This window comes from Crinia signifera, chromosome 2 (genome assembly GCF_055691185.1).
Source record: "Crinia signifera chromosome 2, ASM5569118v1, whole genome shotgun sequence".
Classification (NCBI taxonomy): domain Eukaryota; kingdom Metazoa; phylum Chordata; class Amphibia; order Anura; family Myobatrachidae; genus Crinia; species Crinia signifera.
In genome coordinates this window covers 328922562-328941241 of record NC_139218.1, presented here as the reverse complement: position 1 = coordinate 328941241, position 18680 = coordinate 328922562, and the positions used below count along the sequence as shown (strand labels likewise).

General features: G+C 44.7%; 1 protein-coding gene across 1 annotated transcript in view; it reads left to right on the top strand.

Moving 5' to 3' along the window:
• Positions 1 to 14158, top strand: part of DCTN2 (dynactin subunit 2) — a 50751-nt gene extending 36593 nt beyond the window's left edge. Inside the window, exons 7-14 of the mRNA XM_083169387.1 lie at positions 2786 to 2936; positions 3094 to 3159; positions 3273 to 3311; positions 4547 to 4624; positions 5298 to 5369; positions 6914 to 7016; positions 10963 to 11054; positions 13499 to 14158. Of these exons, the coding sequence (XP_083025513.1) occupies positions 2786 to 2936; positions 3094 to 3159; positions 3273 to 3311; positions 4547 to 4624; positions 5298 to 5369; positions 6914 to 7016; positions 10963 to 11054; positions 13499 to 13585 (688 nt within the window). The 3' untranslated portion in view covers positions 13586 to 14158. The remainder of the gene's footprint in view (positions 1 to 2785; positions 2937 to 3093; positions 3160 to 3272; positions 3312 to 4546; positions 4625 to 5297; positions 5370 to 6913; positions 7017 to 10962; positions 11055 to 13498) is intronic.
• The last annotated feature ends 4522 nt before the right edge of the window (positions 14159 to 18680 follow it).

Below are 18680 nucleotides of genomic sequence, written 5' to 3'. Positions count from 1 at the left end.
GCAAAACTTAAACAAGGTATAATATATATAAGAAATCACAGTGCGGGTTGTTAGGAGGTATAAGAGGTGTAACTCAGTCAACCACAGTAAAGGAAACCAACAATATCAGAAAACTTTGAAAAACCTTTTGAGAGGGTAGGGGCAGAAGGGGTAACCCTCATAGTGTCACGGAGGGGCAGATGCATGGGAGGAGTTAGCTCCTCTAGGTTTTTTCTTGGAGTTCTCCACTTGTTCCCAGTGAGGTCTCCTCGGAAGGCTAGTTGGCGGCATGGAGGGGAGGGAAAAGGCCTGCCAGTCCGGCAGTTGTATGGAGTCCAGGCCGAGTGTGGAGCAAAAATCTGGGAGGTCTGGTGGATCTTTGATGGTGATAATACAGCCGTTGTGCGAGACCTGAAGAGACAGCGGGAACCCCCACCTGTATTTAATGCCCTTTAGGCGACGTGCTTCCGTGAGGGGCTTCAGCATCCTGCGTTGTTGGAGTGTGCGCCATGAGAGGTCCTGGTATATCTGCAGACGGGCATCCCCGAACTCCTCTCAAAAAGAGGAGATTCTCCGTAGGGTTCGCGGTCTGGAGGGAGTGAAGTAGTGTACCCGACATATGACGTCTCTGGGGCGGTCTGTTGCCAGTCCTCTTGGGCGTAAGGCTCGGTGAGCCCGATCAAATTCTATAGTCATTAGGGTCTAAGTTCAGGATTTCCCCAAAGATTTTGTTAAGTGCGTCCATGAGGCCTGAGGGGGGGATGTCTTCCGGGAGGCCGCGTACTCGCAGATTATTTCTGCGTCCTCTGTTATCCAGGTCATCTAGTTTATTTTGCGTTGCCTGCATGTCTAGGGACTGTTGGGCAAGCGACTCACGCAGGCTGGACAGGTGGGAGTGCACAGCATCTCTGTCATCTTCTAGTGTAGCCACCCGTGAGCCTAGGTGAGATACGTCGGCTTGCACAAGGGCAATTTGAGACTGCATAGATTCATGAAGGCGTGTCTCTAGGGCTTGCATATCTTGTTTGGATGGCAACGATTTAACATGGGAGAGGATCTCTGTTATCTCACCTCTGAGCTGTGACGGGGAGTTGAGTGAGGCCTCGGATGTGGGAGCAACCGCCATGATGGGGGTGGTGCTGATGTCTTCACCAGAGGGGACCCCAGGGGTGTCCGCAGACTGTAGGAATTATAGGTAGGAGCGTAAGTTCTGTTGATAGGTGTTGTCGCGTGGTTTCTGGGGGGTCTTACTCTGGGAGCCTTTCCCTCTCTTGCCCATTTAGAAAAAAGAAAAGCTAGCAAGCAGTTACATGCAGATAGCGCACAGTGTAGGTAGGAAGACGAAGGTCACATTCCCCTGTTAGTGGGACGGCATGGCAGGGGAGGGGCGCTCACATTAGGCCCAGATGCTGAGTAAGTGGAACCACAATACCGCACATCCAAGAGGCGGCAGGGGGTAGCCCGGAGGCCCCGTCACTGATGATCCGAGGTATGGGGCTGTCGGGAGTTACTACGTATGTGTATTGTGTCTCCAGAAGTTCAGAAGATGCGCAGTGGGCCGGGAGGGGGAGCAAAGGATAGCGTTTTTATGGGGGGTGTTGCGGTTTATAGAGCCCCCCGCAGTCACAGGCGGGAGAGTCAGCAGAGGCAGGGCGCCGACCCCTAAGATGTAGTCCATTCAGGGTCTCCCGGGGCAGAAGGAAGCAGGTCTTCACATAGGAGATACAGAGGGGATCCGGTGTGTGCCTTATGATGAGAGGGTGCCCCTGTATAGGCTGTTGGGGGGTCACTTCCGGTTCTCAGTGAGCTCTGAACCTCTTAGCACAGGGGTGGGGGTGGATGGGATAACCCCAAGGGCTGCTACTTATGTGGAGAGGAGAGCTTTGGCTGTGGTGTAGGGGAGGGCAGGGATAGTATGCAGCCTCTCCGGCTGCTCTACTCACAGGCTGTGTATAAGGACCTCCTCTGTCTGTGTGGTCCAAGATGGCCGCCGCTGGAGAGGAATGCCCGGCCAGTCCGGCTTCTCGCCTGTCTCCTGGGGCCCCTAGGCAGGTCAGCAGCGTCAGGGGAGGTAGGGACGCCTCCTGGCCACCACCCCTGCCGGAATCTGTGCGCCGCGTCCCGTCAGCAGCCGCGATGCGGCTATGGAGCTCCGCCGGCGGGTGCCGGCAGCTACTAGAGGCCGCGGCTTCAGCAGAGGCTAGGCCGCAAACCGCCGAACGGGATTTCTCCCGTCCCCAGCTCTGCGGCACTCTCTCCTCCGATTCGGAGTGTGTCCTAGGGGTGTCCAGGCCCCCCCAGCCGGTCAGGCGGCAGCAGAGTGGCCCCAAAGAGCCTTTTTTGGGGGGGGCTAAGTGCAGGAGCGCTGAAGGTTTGCGTCCTGCTCCCTGCACAGCCAGGCCACCAAATAATAGTTTTATAATGTGATGCCTCAAAGTAGCCAGGCTACACCAACCCAGGGGAGCCGGTCCCTGAACTCATCCCTATAAATGAGAAACCGTATACATTTATTCAGGGCTTACCATCATAGTGCCTTTCCCAGCATGAAAATGCTAGAGGCCCATACTAATTAAAAACATCCCATGGCAGGCGGGAGGGGTGCCAATCCAAACTGCATGTTATTATGGCAGGAAAGCCTTGCTTGTTTATGCTTAAATTCAAAAGAAGTGCAAGGGAATACAGGGAAAATGGATAATACAGGGAAATGTGCATAGCTGCACATTGCAAACCGCTTATTAAATCTGACCCATAAGCTGTGTCTTTAATATTCAGCTGCTATTATTCAACCTGTTTTTCTATCTTGTAGACGCTTACTAACTCAGTTGGATGTTGCTAAAAACCAAAAAAATCCAGAAGGAAAAAGCTCCGTAAAAGGATCTGCCCAAGACAATGGTGGATTGGTAACCTATGAGTTACATTGCCGTCCTGAACAAAACAAGTTTTCCCAAGCTTCAAAGGTGCTGTGACATGTGTGGGGCTAGTATTATTGGTGCTGGGATGTGTGTGTGTGTGTGTGTGTGTGTGTGTTGCTAGTATTATTGACAATAAATATGTGCTAGTAGTGTTGTGTTCTGTCACAAACATGCCAATGCTTTTCTTTTTCTTGTGTAACAGTTGGTAGAGCTTGAGAAGAGACTGGGTGAATTGGAGGCTGCAGTGCGCTGTGATCAGGACACACAGGCAGGTTTATTGGCTACCTAAGCCATATGTAATAATTAAGAAAATAATGAAATTAATAATATAAACTATATATTTTACAAGATTAACTTCCATCCTTCCATTTCTTGTTGCAGAATCCTCTCACTGTTGGATTACAGGGATCTAATTTAATGGTAAGATGTGAGTGGAAGTATACCTCCAATAAGGAAATATAATAGTGAATATGATCAAACAGATTAGGAGTGGTTGTATGTCTCAGCATAGACACCAGACGTGTCATTCCAGAAAACTTATGGGACTTACAATTAACAGGTTAGCAAAAGTCTGGAGCCTAATACAATTAAAAGTTACTTAAGTGGAGTGAAGAAAAACAAAGAACCAAGGGGCCGATCTGCGCCTGTGCAACCCCCCTCTGCGAACGCCTTCGGCGAGTATGACACTCACTGAGGTTTCGCATTGAGAGGAACGGGGCGGGCAGGGGGCTGGAGCAGGGGACGTCCCATAAAAACGCTGAGTGTTCCCCTTAGTCATACATAGGCATGGTGATGCCTGCTCGGGGTAGGCAGCTGACTTCGCTGAATTGGGGGCGAGAGCGAAAGTCATGTGATCTGCGTACATCTGAAAAGTAAGTATGGACTCGCTTTTCAGAGCAAAGGCTGCAGAAATCATTCAGTGGTCAGCAACAATTAAATTATTTATCCTCCTTTTGGCCGCATGTGAGGGGATGGGTTCACGTACACCTACCCTCGCATGCTAGCGGAGGGGGGGGGGGGGGGGGCAGGCAAGTGTTTTGTCAGATGGCATTTACCATTTACCTGTTTGTTATATAGAGGGAATTGTCGTTTGGGAATACCCAAAATTTGGGAATTAAATAACTATTTTAGACACAAACTGTCTAATGAAGTGGGCAATGGATGAGCCTTTTCTTAGAATGCGCACGGATGAGCCTTTTCTTAGAATGCGCACGGATGAGCCTTTTCTTAGAATGCGCACGGATGAGCCTTGGGTTAACGCTATCCTTACAACGTTTCTACAGATTGTCCTTCCTTGGACTACTTTTGGTGTGTAATGACCATTGCATACTGGGAACACCCCACAAGAACTGCCCTTTTGGCTGTGGTCTGACATCTAACCAACACAGTTTGGCCCTTATCAAAGTCTCTTAAATCCTTTATGCTTTCTAAGTGTTCCTGTGATAAACCTCAAGAACGAAGTCTAAACTTGCAGCTTACTATATACCACCCATTGACAGGTGCCATTGTAATAAGTTAATCAATATTATTAGCTTAACCCACCAGTGGTTTTAATGGCTGATTTGGTGTGTATAAAAGGTTATTTTTCATATATTCATTTGACTTGTGTAATACAATTAGAGAGAGACTTTCAATCCTGAATTCTGTTTTTGTAGGACACAGTGGAACTCCTACAGGCTAAAGTGAACATGTTGGATGTGGCATCGCTGGACCAGGTGGAAGCCAGACTACAGGTGCAGCGTACTTTATGGCTCTTGCTCTTCTTCATATAGTCACTTTGCTTACACCTGCTAGGAAAGGATACTAAAATAGTCTTATGGAAGGATCAGCATTTTACAAATAAATTATCAGGATGTCTATGAAGATTGGTGCAGATCTCAGTGTGTATTAAAGCACTGTTTTTATTGCATCCCATCAATGGCTGCTTTTATTGTGGTTTTCACTTTATTTATTAACAGTTTCTTATATAGCGCACACATATTCTGCAGCGCTTTTACAGAGAATATTTGACCATTCACATCAGTCCCTGCCCCAGTAATGTCTGTGTGTATATGTGGTCGGGAATATAGATTGTAATTCCCAGCATTAAATACTTTTTATGCAAGTCTTGGTCTCTATAAATGCTTATATATTGTAACAGATGCTCATGGAAGTGCACTGGGATTTGTTTGCTGCAGATAGCTGAACACTGGGTGATGTTCTGTATTCTGGACTCCTATGCAAATTTGTCTACAGTGTTTTTGCTTCAATTAAAAATGTTTTTTTTTTTTGTATTATTGTAATTGTAACTCTGGGCAGGATCACAGCTTCTGCAGTTCACAGAGTTCCCATTAATGTCCCCAGTGATTTTGCTTTAATATCACTGTAACGTCTAAATGAAGGCTGACATGTCGTTTTGTTTTGTAGAGTGTCCTGGGTAAGATGAATGAAATAGCAAAGCACAAGGCGGCCATTGAAGATGCAGACACGGAAAGCAAGGTATTATTTCTTGGTGTCCTTTACATTGGGTGGTGGGGTCTGGGCTAGCATGTAGTAACATGTCTGGCGGTGGGTTACAGATTGCAGCCAGGCATTGCTTTCCTGTATCTCTCACAAACAGAATGCCGGTGCCCCATACAAACATTACTAATTCGATTGATAATACATTTGCAATATATTTTGCATTTAAGTAGGTTTTTCATAATCTTGGCCAAAGTTATGGGATCATCCATCACATCCAGGTAGCCTCATCAGGCAAGGCCCTTACAAGGGTTAAAGTCTTAAAGGTGCCCACACACTAGAACAACTTTTATCTATTTATCGATGCGCAGATTTTTTTGCTAAATCTTCTGATCTTACGTGCTGCATGAAAGATCAGAAGATTTCGCAAAAGATCCATAGGAACGCACATGGGATCTTCGAGAAGTCTTTGGTGAAGATGTGCGCTTGTCTGACATCAGATTTCAAGGCGAATTTATGTGCACATGTTAAGATCGCAGATCTTCCTAGTGTGTGGGCACCTTAAGCCAGCCCAACCAAACCACCCCAATGCAGCACACTAGTGAGAGATAGCAAGTCAAGTGTTAGAAAGTGAAGCAGCTACTTTGTGTCAGGGGTGAAAAATTAATGGAAAATCCTGTTGTGGCTTAGCTGAAAATTACAGCACTGCCAAAGTCCAGTAAAGGAGTTTCCTCTAATCACACATATTAGTTCAGTTAAATAGAAAGTTATTTGGTCAATTTTTCTAGTTAAATGGGGTCATATTGCAAGTAAGCGATGTGATGCTATTAGGGGAGACTGCAGATTCATTTAATATTCAACATTTGTATATCTGTGTGTGACTGACTCTGTGTATTATAAATGGAACTTGGATCCAAATGCAGATTTTGGAGAGGTTGCCCAATTTGTCAAAGCAGCAATCATTCACACTGAAAAACCAGGTTGATTTTTTTTCCATGTAAATGATTGCTGCTTTCAAAAAAAGTGGAAACTCTCACACCCTATTTCATTTGGGCCTTGGTGTTGCAAAACAGTGCAGCCCACTTCATTGTGGCATTTTGAATACAGATTCATTGCACACATACAAGTGTTGCTTATCTAGTTAATCAGCATCCCAGTCACATCATATTTAACCCTTTTTACAACAAAATAAATAACCTGGGTTTTTGCCTTGCCTGACTGCAGCAATAATGTATAAATACACATCTGTGCACATACACATACACCATGGTTATTTTATTTTCCAGATGCCATTTAACTTTATTTTTTTGCATGTGCGTACAAGAAAAAACATTGGCGAACATACACACTTCACACCGCTAAAGCTTTAGTGGGAATTTTGACCAAGACCTACTGTAGTGCTAAGAGGCAGGAATGCTAACCATTACACCCACAGCGCTGCAACAATGTAGTCTTTTCTTTTTAAAACCATGTTATGTTTAAATATTTAGAATTTGTTTATTTTCCTGGTGGATTTTGAATGTACAGACATTTGGCAACTATGGCATTACGTTAGAGATTTGATCAACCTGATTTCCTTCCAGGTGCATCAACTCTATGACGTTGTTCAGAAGTGGGATTCTATGTCTGGCACGCTGCCTCAAGTTGTTCAGAGACTGGTGGCATTAAAACAGCTTCATGAGCAAGGTAATGATCTGCCAGAGAAGGACTGCTTTGCACCCAGTCTTATATTGGTTTACTCCATAAGGAGCATGGTGTGTATCCGCACAACCGCATGAATCAGTTTATTACAAGATAAAGGGGTTTATTATAGTTCATTCTTTCTGACAAAATCCTTCTTAGATGGACAAAACCATGTGCACTGCAGGGGGGCAGATGTAACATGTGCAGAGAGAATTAGATTTGGGTGAGTTTTTTTGTTTCTGTGCAGGGAAAATACTGACTGCATGATTTTACACTGCAATATAGATCTCACTTTGAAGAAAAACCCCACCCAAATCTAATTCTCTCTGCACAAGTTACATCTGCCCCACCCGCAGTGGACATGGTTTTGTCCATCTAAGAAGGATTTTGTCAGAAAGCATGAACTAGAATAACCCCCAAAGAGACCCCGGATTTTCAAATCAGTAGTAGGGGTGCTGTTCCCATCAATCTAGTATAGACAAGTTTTACGAATAAGAGAAAGGGGACTGTGCAGGGGAACGCACTAGTATCGAGTTAGGGAATATTAAAAGAACACTAATTAAAGTTATATTTTAACTCGTTACTAGTGCGCTCCCCTGAACAGTCCCTTTTCTACTTTTCGTAAAACTTGCACCCAGTCTGCAATTTTGTAGGCTGGATGTGTTTTGTAGTAAACTTTGCTTGGGTTTAGTTAGCAGTTATAACAAGCATTTACTAAGGATACAGTTGGCACTTACTGTAAACCATTTCCACAACATCCAGCCTATTCTGTACTAAACATCTAAACCCTATATTTAAGATCTTAAAGTATCTTGCATATAATTTTATTGGAGAAAATCAGCAAAAAGTCTAGATCAGTTCTGCCAAATTCGGAGGATATGCCAAGCAGGTCTGGTCACTAGTTTTTACTGACATTTATAATTAATTATTTATTTTATGATGAACATGAGGGTAACAATAAGTAGGCAGAACACATTAATATAAAAAGAATAGCATGACACTATTGTAAGAAAATGGTTATAAGCAATATTATTGCCAGGATCATCTCACGTACAGCTAATCCTATATTGCTGTACTGACAGTCCACTAATGTATAACAAATCTCTAATTCTAATCCCAAACTACAATGGAAAACATTTCTCCATCCTAACGCAATATCTTGATTCCTAATTGCACGTACACTGAGGGACTTGCTAATGTGTGAACCCTTTGGTACAGAGTTGGAAAGAGTGTAATCTCTGATGCACCATTTCTAAGCTGCTATGACTTCCATTATCCTGCTGCTTTTAGAATGCTTTCTGGATTTTTTTTTTTATATCTTTGTGTGTATATACAGCTTAATTGTGTGTGTGTGTATATGTGTATATATATATATATATATATATATATATATATATATATATATATATATATATATATATATATATATATATATATATATATATATATATATATATATATATATATATATATATATATATATATATATATATATATATATATTGATCTCTAGAACTAAATAATTTGAAGGTACTGCCATACATTGCTGCCTGCTGCACACCATGTCTATATTTGGTAAGCCGCAGTTATTATATTCTATGCATTGAATTTTGTTTTGGAGTAATTTCGGTAATCGTAAGTAGCCACAGGAAAGGGGGTGTTTAGGTGCATCACAAAGTAATAAAAGTGTTTTTAACAATTGTGTGGAAAAAAAAAAAGAAACAATCTACGGCAGGGGACTCCTATTTTAAGGATCTTTAGGGGCAGAGTTACCCTTTAACCCTTTCATGCTCAATGGGCCTGATTCATAGATGTATGCAGTAGCACAGCCAGTAAGTCTTTATATGGTGAAATGCTGTCTGTCACCATTCCCTTCCCTGCCATTCTAAAAAAAAAAAGCATGCTATGGCTTAGGGGGCATATGGACTATTGCTGCAGACAGAGATCTACACATGTGCAGTACAGATCCTCCCCAAGGATAGATTTAAGAACATTGGAAATATTCGTATTTCATTGTAAAAGTACTATGGAACATAAGCTTCATAGTAAAGTATAGTTATTACCGTGCACCATTCTTTACTTTCACTCTATCACAGGCCTGTCACTTTAAATAGCTGACAGCACTGTAAGCATAGAGCTCAGCAGCTCTATGTAGTCTGGAGTCTATAATACAGGCAAGGTGCAGCGCCCTGCGAAAAGATCTTAACGGGAACACAAGATTGCACAAAATGTTCTACACTGGGAAAAAAACAAGAGACAATCCATATGGTAGGAGGAGCTTTACGAAACACCATTATAAATTCCAGAGTGACAGCCAGGCTATAGAGTTACTTGTCACCAAGAAACCATTTGCACATGCATATTTATTGTATGAACAAAGAGAACTACTGACACCCCCCCCCTTTTCGTCCACTCCATTAACTAGTTAAGCAATTTGACATTTCCAGTTTGCTTAATTAGTCCATAATTACTCACCTTCTGAAGCCTTGTCACTGACCCTCACTAGCAATGTCTTTCGCTGGCCCCCGGCATGTAGGGCCTATTTGGATGTCGTTGATGACGTGCGGGTTGTGTAACTACATAGCTGGTATACACTAGACAATGTGTCTGATATGTCTGCTCGATCCGCTGGATTGAATGACACATCGTCTAGTGCAGGACTGGGCAACCTGTGACTCCCTCCAGCTCTTTTAGCATTCCCTAATAGCAAAACTGTGGTATGGCATGCTGGTGCTTTTAGTTTCGCAATAGCTGGACAGCCACAGGTTGCCCCTGCCTGGTCTATTGTGTACTCAGCTTTACACTGTGCACGTTGTATATTATGTCCTTTCATTGTAACCCAGGAATTCCCTAAATATCAAATACATTCCTAAACCATCCTCCACACTGTGAGAAGGAAACTGCTGTGGAACTACACATGCCAGCATGCCCAGCAGCAATACATGCTGTAATGTGTACTTCCACAGCATCTGGCGTGCCACGGGCTGCCTACCACTGGTGTGAAAGATGGTAGCCTATCCCTTCTTTACACCATTGTTGTCAAACTCTATTCTCATGGGACATTTACCAATACACCACCCCAGTCCTCACCCTCACCATAAGTGGGGATACACCATATATTAGAGTTTTACTGCATCCCAAATATGCCTTATTCCTGCCATATATATTATGATAAAATAAAATGAATGCATCTTCTCATGAATCAGAATAGGATGTTTATGTAGGAACGCCAATGCAATCTAGTATTAAACTGGCAATAATTGTATAGGGTAAATTTGTGGCGCTGAATTTAGGGCCTCATTGGCCTGGAGCTGAAACTGTTCAAGGTTCCATTCTAAGAAATGGAGGAGATTAGGCCAATGGCATGTAGGCATATAGCGCCCATACACTACCACTCAAAAACTGTATATACGTTTTTGAGTGGAAAATAAATTCAATGTTAATACTAATGATTTTTGGGCAACCATGTGGCTAGCTGGTGATCCTCATGCTGTCATGATGATGGGCCTATTTTTATGTGGTGCCTGGAGCTACAGCTATGTACACTCCATTTTTAATCTGGTGCTGCATTTGTTAATCTTAAGACACTGACAGATCTTCTGCCCCATGCACACTACACGGCCGTGGCCGATATTGTCCGTACACACTGAACCGTATCGGCGCTGAATATGTGGGTCGTTTGGCTATATTACGGAATTGACCTGCATGTTCAGTAGATATCACTCACTTAACAACGCACGTGCGCACGCATCGTTAACAATATCGTCTAGTACACACTAGACGATATTGTGAAAAATAGCACTTTTTTTTTCTGAGTGATATTGATAAGAATATCACCTAGTCCTAGTGTATACGTGGCTTTCACACACCTTGTTAGGCTCAGGTAGTGGGTACATTCTGAACATTTTGATATGGTATCATATATAATAGAGGTTCTTCTGATTTTCAGCCATGCAGTTTGGACAGCTGCTCACCCATCTGGACACTACCCAGCAGATGATTGCCAATTCCCTGAAGGACAACACCAGCGCTCTAGCTATGGTATGTACTACCTTGTGACCTATCTTCCTCCATTGGTTACAGTGGCAGAGCAGATTCGCCATTTGTCTGTTTGATTTAAAGGAAAAAGCAGCTATTGAAGCCTCAGGAAGCTTCTACGTGTATCTAAAAATATCCGCAAGGAAAGTACAATTGATTGCTTGGAAACTCTTCTGCTTATCTGATCTATTATATATAAAGGGCACATGTATACTGAGCTTCTTAGTGTATATGTGACATGGCACAACCATGGCTGTTTGTTAAATGGGATAAAATGAATGACACCTGTAGTAAATTAAACTGTACATATTTATGCCTAAAGTACAAAATATTAAACAAAGTATACAATATCTGGGTAATAAGTTGTTTCCAGAACAGCCAATCCTAATCGTACAGCTACCAGGCAATGGGGTATATTCAATGGTGCCGGTGAGCAGTGCCGATAGCTCGCCATCAGAGTATTTTCAATGGCATCCCCTCCACTCACCGTTTCCATTTTGCTGGTTCTTTTCAGCGAGGTGAAAACGGCGATTGCGCTGGTCAAAAGAGCGGGGCTCGCTGCATTTATGGCGGACTTCGCCGTTCTGGGAAATCGGGATGGCGAGGATTTCCCTGAACATTGAATACAGCGAGGGGGTTCGACGGCAAGAATGGCTTGCCGAAAACAAGCCATCCTCACCGCACAAACCCCCTTGCGGGCAGCATTGAATACCGCCCATAGCGTGATGGCAAACACTAAACAATCTACCAGCAGCTGAGTGAGGCCAGTACAGTTGATGGCAGAATGGATGAAAACCAATACATAAACAGAACGCACAGATGGAGAGCAGACGGTATCCGCATCCATGTTGTTCATCAATGGTGTATAGAGGTCGCGTCTGTGTAGGAAACACGCTGATCCCTTATGCTGATAGGCATGCTGCTACAACTGTAATTGCTGTTGCCTGCCGATTCCCAGCTTCCCATAGTGTACCAGCACAGCAGTTTCTTATTCCACAACTGTGTCCTATAAAGGCTAGGGATTAGGCAGATGCTGTGTATTCTGTCTTCCAGTTTGTAATAACTTTGTATTCCCTTCCTTCATTGCTGTACACCTCGGGTATATAGTGAGGGGAAAATGAATGAAAATAAGACACTGGTTGACTGAATTTCCTTGGTATCTGCCTAGCTCCTTCCTCACAGTGTTACTAGACCCCTCAAGCTGTTACATACTAGCTCTGGCATATGATGTGTAGGAGAAGCTTGTCTGCCAAGCCTCTCACTCTTTCACACTTTCTCATTTCCACCACAGAAAGCATACCGGTAAAAGAAGTGCTTTGATTTTTTTTTTTTTTTTTTTATTGAAAAAACTTTATGCAGAATTTGTGCACTTTTTATATGCAGCTTATTTTTTTTATACCAAGCCGTATTTAGAAACTACCACATTGCAATATGCTGCATAGCGCTGTTCACCTTTTTATCATTTTGGATCTCCCTTATATGTTGGTGGTTATGTCCTCCTTGAACTAGCAGCTTTTAGGTAGTGTTGTTCTGGTCTATTTCTATTAGTTATTGACACACAACATTATTAAACAGCTAAAGTCGACATGGAAATATATTAACCCTTTGAGTGCCAACATTTAAGTGAGAGATGCGCAAAACATTGCAGCACTGCTATATAACTCTCCAGGAAACCTGGTCGCTGAGAAGCTTCCAAATCCATATAAAGCCGCACAGAAATCTTGCCCCTTCCCATTTACTTTGTCTCTGCACACTGGCAGCCTACTTACCCCCTTATGCTAATGAGATACTTTATTGGTGTACACTGAAAATCCCTGTGACTGCATGTTGTAATCCTATTCCTCCACTTCCATCATTAATATCTGGACGTGCACCCTCCCTTTGCTGGGTATAAAAGATAAGTTAAACTAGACGTCTTATCCCCCTCTGCACACTACAACCGAGCAAGGGAGGCTGCTGACATGCCAGTCACACCCAGTTAGAAAGATCACTTGGTCCCTTCCTAGCAATGGGCATCTTATGAAAAGTATGTGTTTTATACAATGGGTTAGTGCATACGCACCAGATAGCTCAATGTGTGTACTGGATGCCTGAGCTGGTGAAGCCATTTCTTCCTTTCACATATTCCCAGTATGTTGAAATCTGCAAGGTTCGTCTGCAACAAGACTTGCATTTGGTACGAATTAGGCCCTTTTAATGCATATGTACATGTATAGTGTTCTCTGTACAACCCCCCCCACACACACACACACACACACACACACACACACACCATATATTCAATTTTATTGTAGGTTTCTTTATTTTGAAAACCAGTCACACATTTTGTGTAACAATAAAATCTGGTATTTCAGTGTTCACTTTCTGTATTCTCTCCTAATGCATCCTCCCGTGTCCCTCGTCTGGCATATCATGTTTAACTTACCAATGCCCATTTCTCTCTACAGGTCCAAAAGGCCATGAAGGAGAATTTAGCTACAGTGGAGGATAACTTTTCTAGTATCGACTCCAGAATAAAGAAGCTGAGCAAATGAGCTGCATTTTGTCCTTACAAGACCCAATCCCCTAAACTGCAAGAAACGAGTTCCTGCAAACGCTGCACTATGAAACTACTCCAAATTCCCCTTTGCTGAAAGGAAGGTTTTACCATTATGTATATATACAGTATATAGTCCTGTTACCAGTCCGTTTTCCCCTCCTCTGCTCTTTCCCCTGAGAATGCTTAGAGTCCTTCTCCTGTACAAACCCATGCACGGGACCCTGCTGCACCTACTGTATCAGGTTCTTTTACTACGGTCCAAGCTCTTGGGAATTATAGCCTTTTTCAAGGTGTTGCGTTTGCATGTTGGTACAGGCAGAACCTGGGGACGAGAAGTCTTTGTATTTTTATTTATATGTGTATGTTTCTGTTCCACCCTCTGGTGCAGATCAGTGTAAATGAGAACAACACACTGAAATGACTATAGTAATGTTGCTGGCTTGAGGGAAGCTGTTCTACACTAATTGTCATATCTAAAAATAAACGTAAGTAAATTATAATGATCTCTTGAAACTTGATAACGGCCTCTTCCTGCTCCTTCTTACATAAAATAATCTTTGTAAAACAACTGTTATATGTGAATTTTATTTATAACACTTAAAATGCAACACCAAAGAACACTATTATTATTATTCACATGTGGGTCGATCCTATTAGGTACGAAGGGTGCGAGTTGCCATTTGGGTGCCGCTTTCATGCATTTAAACGCTGGAAATGGCACCCGATTCAGTCCGATTTTGCACCATTCAATAGGCTGAATTAGCTTAAAATTCCTCGAACCCTTATCGAGTTGCGAGTGCTTTTGAGCGAATTCAGCCCACCGTAAAGTGTGCCCGGTGCTGTGATGATTCGCAGTCGTGAATTATCAACACCCAATAGGATCAACCCCATAGTGTCACACTGTTCCATTGTATGCATATATATGTATTACTAGGAATTAATAGATATTTCGGTAGTTAACAGGAAGCCATCTATATATATCAAAATTGTGTTTTGTTGGGTCAAGAAAAGCTTGTTTGAATGATCTACACATTTAACTCTAAATAACAATCCATCCTGAATTGGGCCCAGAGAATTTGCAATCCGGTCGATTATCAAATGAATCGCAAAATCTGACAACCCTCACATGAACACCAACTTATAGATTTCTGGAGGAAAAAAAAACCCAACTAATGGTTCATATAAAATCTCTGGAAGCCTTCCATCAATCCTTATTGGATGGGGTTGTGTTACTGGAACTTACCGAGGCTAGACCAACACTTTACAAGCTTTTACAGCATAAGTCCAAAGAAGACTTACATAGACTTTGACACAAATACTACCAGTGTGGTGATAAACCGGGTTCTTCAGACCCATTTCTCCCTTGTGAACTTTTCCACAACTCAGAGGATGAATTGACCTCTGAAAGCCCATTTACCATTGAAGAACTCGATTTAACCTGGTCATCCACTCATATTGGGAAGTGTCCAGACCCTGATGTCTTCCCTGTGAGTTATTACATGGCATTTTGTTCTTCATTTATGCCCCAATTTTTAAAGGCTTGTAATGAAATCCCTGCTGCGATACAGTTTTTTCCCCAGTCCTTGGAAGCCCAAATATCTTTAATACCTAAAAAAAAGGTAAAGATCACACCCAATGTTCTAACCATAGATATCCTTGCTCAATAACGATATTAAATTGTATGCCAAAATACTTGATAATGGGTTATGTGAACTTCTCCTGTCCTTAATCCATGGGGATCAATTAGGCTTTGTGAGAGGCGGGGAAGCCCAAGACAACGTCAATAAATGTTTTATCTCTCATTCACCATGCCACTACGGATGATCCTTTTGTCCACAGTCACGGAGAAGGCTTGTAAAGGGTCGATTGGTAATTTATAGAGGGCACTCTTTGTTAGGTCCCTACTGCCTACACCGGATTCTTACGCGATCAACTTTCTTTCTGCTGGGGTTCGGGTAAATGGAGCCTTTTTTTTTAAATTAAAAATGGCGTCCGCTTTCCCCACTCATCTTCGTCTTCTGGATGGAGACACTGGCGAGGGCTATCCGGTCCAATGACAACATTTAAAGGTGTGCAGGTTGGTGTTCACGAGTACAAGTTAGCTCTTTTTGCTGATGATCTTCTGGCTAATGTCTCTGCATGGGTGACCCTCCCTCTCTCCCTGCCCTCATGTATGAGTTGGACAGACTTCGGGGGTTATTCTGGTACCCTCGCAAAGGCAAATTCACTCTCTAATGGAAAAAAACATGTGCACTGCAGGAGGGGCAAATATAACGTGCAGAGAGAGAGTTTAATTTGGGTGGGGTTTGTACAAACCGATATCTATATTGCAGTGTAAAAATAATGCAGTCAGTATTTACCTTTCACAGAAACAATAAAACGCCCATATAACTCTCTGCACATGTTACATCTGCCCCACCTGCAAAGCATATGGTTTTGTCCATTAGAGAGTGAATTTGCCTTGGTGAGTGAACCAGAAAAACCCCTTGGTTTTGGCAAATGTATAGCATTAAACCTTTCTCTATCGTCCATCCTGGTGACACAGCTCAACATTGGGATGTAGTGGGGGCCACAGGAGTCAGCTACTTCCTAAAGAGGCAGGCTCCTCCCCTGCTGCATTCCAGAAATCCTCAGTTCATTTTAGGCGCCCACAGGAGTGGGTGCATATGCTATGGGCTACATGCTGCAACCGTTTTAGTGTTAGCTAGGATTTGTTTTTTTATTAATATTGTCTTAGTGCAGGCTACAGTGGGGAAACTTTACACTGTGAAAATGCAGCAGAGGCTAACCGAAGCATATCCTGTTCAGATTTCTGTGTGTTGGGGTGATAGAGTTGTGCTTTCTCCCATCACAGCACTCTGACCTCACCTGGGGAAGAGACCTGGTCCGGCTCCCTGCTTAGAGGGGGATCATGGGTGATGGACCCCCTGCTAGGGCGCCGCCATTTTAAAAGGACTTACAGGCGAACCTGTTACAGGAGCCCTGCGCAGCAGGGAACTTCCAAGTGATCCCTTATCAAGGGGAGACACTGGGAGGCAGAAGAAACGGCAGATGGGAGCGGCTAAAGGGGGAGGGCACCAAAAGGCTTTCTCTCCTTGCCGATTCAGGGACTTGTTCTCTTCCTCACTGTAGTTTGGTGCCCTTTTCCCCACACTGTGTGGAGCTGAAAGGGAGATTTCTCACTGCAGGCTACTGTGAAAGTTTCTTATGGGCAGTGCTTCTCCAATGACCAATGAGGGTCTATTACAACAGAGGCTGACAGATACTGTAAGTACACTGGTTATATTATTCTGTGCAGTGCCTGACATTTGCACTGTGAGTATTAGTTTATATAGCGCACTTTCTCCAACAGGACTCAATGACAGATGCTGTTGTGAAGGAGGGAGCTACTACCATGTTAATAGACTGTAGGTTTTGCGGTGTCAAATTAACTTCTAAACAGATGGACCAGGGGGATTTGTGCCCTGCATGCTATTCTGTTCCCAGTGGGGCTTAAATAAAGAGGTCTGAGCCGCCTGAACCTGTGTGGGCGGCTGCCCTAGGGAGATCAATGGCTGATTTAGTGCAGGCTCTTAATAGGCAGAGGGCTTGATCTCCGTAGGTCCCCAAGGCTTTTCCCATCCACACAGCCCTCTGTGAGTTCTCCCGCACCCTCACAAGGGTATCCTGCGTTGGTGTAGGCTATGCAACACACTGCACAGGGTGTGCACAAAATGAGTGCCTTTATGGAGCAGTTTATTAAGGTACATACAAAGAGAAAAATTCCCGCACCAGTATCCTCGCTCCCCGGCTGAGTGACGGAGCTCCGGTGCGCGGCTCTGACGCGGACCCGCGGCCTCGTCCCCCCGCTCGGCACACGGATCTTGGAGCGGCTGGCTGGACATGGGGACTCGGCGCCCACCACCTCTACAACCAGCGGAGGGCAGCGGTCCCCCCAGGAGGCCGCGCGGTGGGTGAGTCAGGCTGGTTTTACCGGTCCGCCGTCTGGCGCCAGTCGGGGGGGGCGGGCGGAGGTGCTGGGCACCATCTTGCCCTGTCTCTGTCGCCTGACTGATCCCTGAGAGTACAGCCCCACTGTGTGAGCCCTGTCACACCTCAGCTACTCTATCCTCTGTGCCAGTTAATAGCACTGCTGTTACACTGCTACCCACTACACCTGGCACCTAAAGGGCCCACCCCACGTGCAGTGACTGTGATTCTGCCACTTGCTCCAGCTGACATCTGAAGGGTTGACCTCTGCCACACTGACTCTGGGGCTCTCTGATATTCCCTGTGTTACTTTGCCACAAACTGCATCTGACACCTGAGGGACTGATCTCTCGCACAGTTACTCCTGGGCTTCCTGATATTGCTTATTGGACTCTGTCACCCACCATAGTTGACACTTAACGAGCTAACGTGGGGCCCAGTGACTTTGACCTCTGATATTGCTCCCGCTGGCTCTACCCTTCATCAAGCCTAGCCACCGGAGCGCCCCAGGCGAGGGGGGGTGGGGCGCCCCGGTGCCTACGAGGGGGGGGGGGGGGGTGCTGTGTGATCTGGCGGCGGGGTCCCTGCAGTGATTCGCGCAATACGGCAGCCAGGCGGCGCGGGAAGCGCTGATGGGTTTGAAAACTTGCCACACGCTGATTGGCTGAATCTCAGCCAATCAGCATGCGGAATGTTTTCATACCCAGCAGCGCTTCCCGCGCCGCCTGGCTGCCGGATAGCACGCATCACTGCAGGGACCCCGCCGCCAGATCACACAGTGCCGCAGGTACCCGGCATGGACACCCCTGCAGCCTCCATGCGAGAGGCGAGGGGCGAAGTGCTGCCCTCCAGTGGCTGGCGCCCTAGGCAAATGCCTAGATTTGCCTAGTGGTGGCGCCGGCCCTGCTAGCCACTGGTGACCTGCATCATATTGCAGTGTCTCTACATTTTAACACTACAGCTTCTTGCACCCAAATATACACTCTACCCGGCATTGGGCGGCGCACCCTGCTCACCCCGTCACCCTGAGGCATGGGGAAAACCGGTGCTGCATCCGCCGCCACCAGGCTGGAGAAATATGCCCGGGGCTCCTAGCCTCCTCCCTCAGCGCACTCCTCACA